At 36.0% G+C, this 7499-nt stretch overlaps 1 protein-coding gene across 2 annotated transcripts; it reads left to right on the forward strand.

The window, feature by feature from the left end:
• Positions 1-2701: 2701 nt before the first annotated feature.
• On the forward strand, positions 2702-5288 carry LOC113278232 (omega-hydroxypalmitate O-feruloyl transferase-like). 2 transcript variants are annotated; one of them, XM_026527129.1, is made up of 3 exons: positions 2702-2827; positions 3599-3994; positions 4133-5288. In XM_026527129.1, the coding sequence occupies exons 1-3, from the start codon at positions 2807-2809 to the stop codon at positions 5006-5008; spliced, it is 1293 nt and encodes a 430-aa protein (XP_026382914.1). In that variant the 5' UTR covers positions 2702-2806; the 3' UTR covers positions 5009-5288. The 2 variants fall into 2 exon arrangements, with proteins under 2 accessions (XP_026382914.1, XP_026382913.1); XM_026527128.1 differs by lacking the exon at positions 2702-2827 and having other exon boundaries at positions 3483-3994.
• Positions 5289-7499: the final 2211 nt, after the last annotated feature.

Raw genomic sequence — 7499 nt, forward strand, 5'->3', positions numbered from 1 at the left:
TCACGCTGAATATACATGTATCTAGTTTTGTTCAAGTCACGAGAGAGTTTTGTGGCAATGGGATAGCTAACAGACGCGTACAGAAGAGAGAAGAAGATAGAAACCCGTAACTGGCAGAGAAGAAAAAAAGAGATTCTATCGGGATTTCTTTGAGCTGTGAAGTATATAAGAGGTGGAGAGAAGTTAGAGAAGGTTTATCAAGAGTTTTGGGGTCGAGAGAATCGGAGCAGAGGCTGGGAGAGACGAAGAACAGGAGCAGAAGAAAAGTTCTCTGCTGCTGCTCGAGGAGGAGGAAGAAGATGAAGAACAGACGCTTCTGAAGCGTTGTTCTTCAACAGTGCCAGCTACAGAAGATAAGTGTCGCTCCTTTGTTGCAGTTCTGTTCTATCGTTTCTTTTTGGATGTGTTTTGTGAGTCTCAGAACCACTATTTTATAACTTTTGACTCTTTTAATCACACTTTGAACTTTGAATTAATATTTTGAGTGTGTGATTGATATGAATAGCTAAACCCCAATAATGGGATGATGGAGGAAGCCATATTTTACACATATAAAAATTATATTTAATTCTTTTATGACTTCTTGCATTTTTATTAAATGTTTTATGATTTTTCTTAATTGATTGTCATTTCTTTTGATGGTTTATGCTTGGTATTAGTACTTTTGATATGCCATGCTTTCGATTTACAGTTAATCTTCTAAAAATCTACCTTGGCAAGAATTAGAGTCCCTATTTTTATGTGAGCTATAATTGTTTTGGAAATAAATATATTAATTATATGAATGATTATGGTGGAATCCTGAGTCCTAGTGTCTTTTGATCCTGTGATAATTTTTGTACATATATTTTTAAATCTTTCAAGTCCGAGCATCGAACTCTTATTTACCGCAATCGAAATATTACAACATTAATCTGTGTGCAAAAACCAATTTTGGCAAGTAAACTAGGACAGAGGGAGTATGATCTAGTGCTATAAGAGCATCTCCAATACTAGGGGTGAAGGTCTTAAAAAGACATGACACATAGGATTTAACACTTTCTTAACCAAAAACTAATCTCCAATGCTAAGGTCAAGGTTAATGAAAATCATGACAAGGATGTCATCTCATAAAAAGGGGTAAAGGAGAAAGTCATATCTTCACCTTCTTCATGACCCTGGGTCTATTGACATATCATCAATATTTTTCTCCAAAATTAATTTCTTTTAATTAGAAAATATTGTTATTGGGGGATAACTTCAAAGATGTTTTCCCCCATAATTTTAACCCTTTTCCAAAATTGATTTTAGGTTGGGATGCCCATGGTTCGGTTTTCTACCCGGACCGAACTGGTCCAAACCGATAAAAAATACCAGAAAATCAGAGACCGAAAAATTCAAAAACCAAGAAACCCAAAAATAGGTGGTTTTGGTTTGATGTCACAAAAGAACCAAAAATCCAAAAAAGCCAAATTAAAGAAAAACCGAGAGTTAGAACAAAAAAAAACCGACAAAAACCATAATAATGTGTACCGAACTTTCCATCATAGTATAATATATTTACACTTCAATGAGTATATCCATAAATAAAGAAAATATTATTAAAAATGTATATAATATTGGATTATATATGTATAATATATATGATTATAATTAGTATACCCATAAATAAAGAAATTATAGCTCAAAATATATCTAATTTTTATGATTTGCTTTACAAATTTGATTTACGAGTTAAAAATGAAAGTTTATTAAAAGAAACCAAAAATCCCAGAAAAACCAAAAAAATCGGTGGGACGGTTCTGGTTTCTAATATTCTAAACCGAACATGGTCTGGTTTGGGTTTTGGTTTCCAAAAATTGATATTGGTTTGGTCCTTGGGTTTGGCAGAAAACCAAACCAAACCGAACCATGGCCAGCCCTAATTTTAGGTAAGCAGACTTTAGCACTAGAGATGAAAGTTGAGGTAAAATGTCAAATTTTCATTTGTTTTAGCCACATAGGAATCACTCCCAATAAAAAGATATTAATAAGACCCCCATATAGGATGACTTCCACTCTTAACATTGGAGATGCTCTAAATGCAGAAGGAACACTTGATAGGAATGTCATTTCCGAGTAACCATGCATGCATGATGTCTACGTCATAAGATCTTCATACATACCTTTAGCTTCGAAAATGCTAAAAATCCCCCACATTTATACCCAAAAATTTTACATCTCTGTGTGTCAACATCTAATTGGCCCACTTTTAAAGCGGATTCCATGTTTTTCCCAGGTAGGGTAGGGTGGGGATGAAATCTACGATTGATAAGGGTGACACGTAGGGTGTAAAGTTGTGGCGTAAAAAACCGGGGATGGGTAGCAGCTTCGCTTTAGCTTCTTGTATCTAGAAACTGCACCCTGACTGTTCATCAGCTGTGATCTTGACATCTTGTACTCGTGAATGCGTTTACTTGCTGCAGGGACGGACTTAGTGAGGACTAACTGTGGCTCTAGCCCGTCCCTAGATTTGATAGATTTTTTTTTTTAGTGTATACTAATTTGTCTGATTTTTTGAATGCAACCAGCACGAGATAAATAATAGCCCATATAGAAGTTGTCAAAGTCAAAAACTTAGACGTGTGAAAGATAAACGTAATCCTTAGCTTGTCAAATATTTACACGCCGCCACCAGCCACCAGTCGAACTGACGAAAACTCCAACATAGAAGAGAACTTACTGCGCCTTAGCTTTTGAATATATCAATATCTAAACCTCTATCTTAGTTGATTTGATTTGGACGACATCAGTAATCAGTTTAAAGCTTGTGAAAAAGATTGCAGAGATGCTCAACCAGAAATTCAAGGTATCTATAATTTGCAATTTTTCTCTAATGACTTTTTGCTATTAAGTTTGTTCATTGTAATTTCAGTTTATCTATCTACCTAGTATTTTTGTAGGCAAATCATAGTTGTTCACTAATTATGCATTTCGGTCTAAAAAAATTGTCGCCTTGAAAATCAATGACACCCAAGTACCCTAAGAAAATCCTGAGTCCGTCCTGACTTGCTGTCAGGATCAACGGTCAACCCGGTCGCCTGTAGTATGGAATCTGCTACTAGGCGGCTTTTATTAGCCATATTTGCTGATGCCCACTATTTGTAATATATAAATATGATGCCCTTAGAGTTTACTGAAAGTGTTCATCTCCTCGGCCATCTTTGAGAAAATTATATTTATTCTCTTAGTGATCAAGACTCAAGAAAAATACTTGCAAGTTGTAACTACTTTTATGACTCCTCATATTTTGCAGTCTAGTTTCTATAATTTTTCCCCAAATTGATGGTGGTAGGTAGTTAAACTGCTGGACAAGAATGATACCAAAGACGTCTGGCACATGTAGTTCTGGAATCTTATTTGACACAAAAAACAAAATTTTATTTAACTATTAGAGATGCTGTAACGTTACAACATTTGGCTAATCGTAGGCGCCTTCTCTAAGAGCCACTCTCCCTATATATATTATAGCTTTTCTGTAGTTGGAGTTAAACCAAAACATTAACCGCTCCATCGGGTAAGAGAGCTTATTTTTGTAATGGGGAGCTATTCATCTAACCATCTTCTTAACAACTTGAAGATCGTAAAGCAACCAACTTTAGTTACTCCTGCAAAAGAAACCCCAAATGGCCACTATTTCCTCAGTAATCTCGACCTGATTGTTCCGGTGACATTCTCGACTGTGTACTACTATAAGTCAGCGGCACCTTCATTTGTTGAAAGCATCAAGGATTCCTTGGCGAATATCCTTGTTTACTATTATCCATTTGCTGGTCGTTTAATAATTACTGAAGATGGGAAGCTGGCAATCAATTGCACTGGCGAAGGTGCTGTTTTTGTTGAAGCTGAGGTTGATTGTTGTATGGATGAGATTGGAGATTTTGAATCTTATAATCCTAAAACTCTTCCTAAGCTTGTTTATGACAGGAGTAGTGATGCAAAATATTTACTCGAAGTTCCACCACTCGCGGTTCAGGTAATATCCATATATATATGCTCCGAACTTAATACTATGTGCATTATGAGAAAATCTATTTGACGTGTACGTGTAATAAAAACGGATGCAGTTATCTAGTCTTGTGATTAATCATGATCAATATGTGTTTGGATGCAGGTAACCAGATTCAAGTGCGGAGGATTTATACTGGGCGTAAGTGTGAACCACTGTATTGTTGATGGACTTTCTCTCGTGGAGTTTTTGAACTCATGGGGTGAGCTTGCAAGAGGCTTGCCGTTAACCATACCCCCGTTCTTAGACAGAACTTTACTCAAAGCAAGAAAGCCAACTAAGGTAGAGTTCACTCATAACGAGTACACAGAGATTGAAGACATATCGAAAAACACTACTAATCTTGTCCATGAAGAAGATCTCGTCTTCAAGTCTTTTGCTTTCGACTCAATGAAGCTAAAACAACTCAAAACAAAAGCAATGGAAGATGGGGTTCTTCAAACATGTTCTACTTTCGAAGCACTGACTGCTTTTATTTGGAGAGCTAGAAGTCGAGCGTTAAAACTCCATCCAGATCAAATAACAAAGCTATACTTTGCTGTTGATGGTAGGGATAGATTTTATCCTCCATTACCTAAAGGGTATTTTGGCAATGGTGCAATGTTCATGAGTACTCTGTGCTCATTAAGTGAGTTGCTAGGGAACCTGATGTCATATACAGTTCAACTCATTCGAAACTCGATTAAGTCAGTTACAGATAGTTGCATAAGATCCTCAATAGATTGCTATGAAGAAACAAGAACTAGAGCTTCTCTATCTGCCACATTCTTGGTAAGTACTTGGTCTAAGCTATCTTTTCACACTACTGATTTCGGGTGTGGAGTACCAGTTTCACCTGGACCAGTTCCTTTTTCGGATCTCGATTTATTCCTACCCTATGGAGACGATCGAAAAGGTATAAATGTATTCATCGGCTTGCCTTCTTCTGCTATGATGATATTTGAAAAACTTATGGAGATAAACATTCAGTCCACTGATTGATTCATCATCTCTTCTATCTCCAAAAAATTACGTAGGAACTTATCTGTGTTGTTATACGTTATGTGTGTCCTTCGCGCGTTTAAACATGCAGATTAATAAAGCCAGGATATTCATCTGTATATCTAATCTCCCAATGTGGCATTGGTTTGTGGTTGTTTATAAATGTCTACATTAGTTAATAATGTCGAGAGCGCGTTTGTGATTTCATTATTATAAGTAAACATAAACAATGTACGGTGTTATGGAATTGTTTGTATATTTGTATATAAGCTGTTGGTGAAATTTGTCTTTTAAGTTGCATTCAAACTTCATTTTCTCTATGTTATTGGTGGAATTTGTTTTTCTTGCTTCCAAGTTCCCAACTCCTCTTAAAATAACAACTGTTTAGTCACAGATGAGATAGAGAACCTACAACTGCTGTATTTATTGTTCCTTTGTCGATTGCAAGAGGATATATAATATGTGTATACTAGTTCTCTTGTGTTTTGTACTTGAAAGGTACTTTTGCCAAGAAAAACGTACGGAGTACGACCGCATGTGTATACTAGTTATGATGCAAGCACATGGTTGTAACTGGCACTACCCATGATGGTAAGCTTTGGTAAAAGGGTAAGGATGCGAGAACATTTTTATTTTCACACTATCTCATTTATTTGTGAATAAAAACTACACAGTAACGGATTTGAAGTTAATATTTTGGGGATATATTCCTCTTATAATGCTCTATGTTCCTAACGAAAACGAACGCATTCTGAAATATTAAACCTCACAATCTAATGATTTTAATTTCAATGCATAAAAATTTGTTAATTTTCAACGGCTCATTTTCAAAGTAGTTGATGGTGGTATTATAATCTTGGAATACGCTCATTTCCAGTAGGAACATAGATCTTTGTAATATGAACATGTCCCTAAAATATTAACTTCAAATCCGTCAATATTTGGTCTTTATTGATAAAAATAATGTCGAGCGTGTGAAATAGTGTGAGAATTAAAATGTGGATGGATCATTCCTCTTGTTATTGGTGACCTTTGTATATCTTGCTCCCAAGTTCCAACTCCTCTTAAAATAAGAACTGTTTCGTCACAGACGAGATAAAGAACCTACAACTGATGTTTTTTTATTGTTTCTTTAATTTATCGATTGCAAGAGGATATATAATGTATCTATTTTGTTGTTTCTTGTGTACTGTACTTGAAAGGCACTTTGGCCAAGGAAATCGTACGGAGTATGACCACATGTGGTTTTGTAGACTCGGTCGTTGTCTTCAAGCTATGATGCAAGCTCTGCTCTGCTCTCCTCCTCTCCTCTCCTAAAATAACTAGAGAAACGAAAAAAAGAACTTGAACCCATCTGCTCATTTAGGGCAGATCTGGGCAGATCAGCCTCTCTAATCTCTTCTTGCTCCTTCAGAACTAGGTTTATCTATTTGCATCTTAGTCAACTGTATTTTCGTTTTTTTTTTTTTTTTTAAATTTTAGATCTGAAGTTTTTTCAGATTGGGTGTCTATCTGTTTGATTTCTCTGCTGAAATCTCTTTCTTGCTAATTTTTGTTTGAAGTGATGATAATTCCAGTTGAGGGTTGTGCTTCTTTTTCCTTTAGAAGGATTTCTTTAACCTTGATTGAAACAGCAGTAACAAAAACAAAGTTAGCAACATCTTCTTCAAAGCCATCAGCAACATCATCAACAACATCATGGGCGACTTCATCAACAGCAACAGCAAAACTAAACAAGACTCTTCTTCCGATTCAGACCGATTCATTAAGACTCCGACCGTTTTGAACAGTTCCGACGACCGTTCCGAAAGACCGATGTTACCAATGTTACTCTTGTTACCCAAAATACCGATGTTACTCTTGTTACCTCTATTTACATGTTAAAAAACCTGGGTTTGTAAACCCCCGGTTGGATCTTTCTAAAATCCCATAACAGCAATCCTGCAGTGATGCAAATATGTTTTGGTTGAAACATATTTGGCCTTTTAGTTTAGATCTGATACTATTATTGCCCTTGTTGTCACTTGGAACAGTCAAAATGGTGGATGAACCCCTTGAATCTGTCAAGAATTGGTGGATTAGTAATATCTTTGATGGTTGTTGTATGATCTGTAAACCCCTTCGTAATCATATCGATTTTAAATCGGCCTTATCAATGTAATTCAAAATTTATGAAAAAAAAAAAGCTATGATGCAAGCACCTGGATAGTACTTTGTAACTTTCACTACCCACGTTGGTTTTGGTAAACAATGCTTTTTCCTTTCAGAGCAGTGCTATCCGGCACTGCCTTGCACGAAACTATTCCGCTCAAGCGGTTTCTTTATTGTTAGATCATGATAAAACCCAGATTTAATAGCCTTCAACTCTTTAGGAAAAATGATAGGTCATATCCTGAAAGTGGTGGGTCCTTTCCTGAAAATGATGGGTCCTTTCCTGAATGTGAATCTAACCGTTAATTTAATCATCCAAACGGTAAAGAAGCCGTTTTTG

The sequence above is a fragment of the Papaver somniferum genome, chromosome 5 (assembly GCF_003573695.1).
Source record: "Papaver somniferum cultivar HN1 chromosome 5, ASM357369v1, whole genome shotgun sequence".
Lineage (NCBI taxonomy): Eukaryota > Viridiplantae > Streptophyta > Magnoliopsida > Ranunculales > Papaveraceae > Papaver > Papaver somniferum.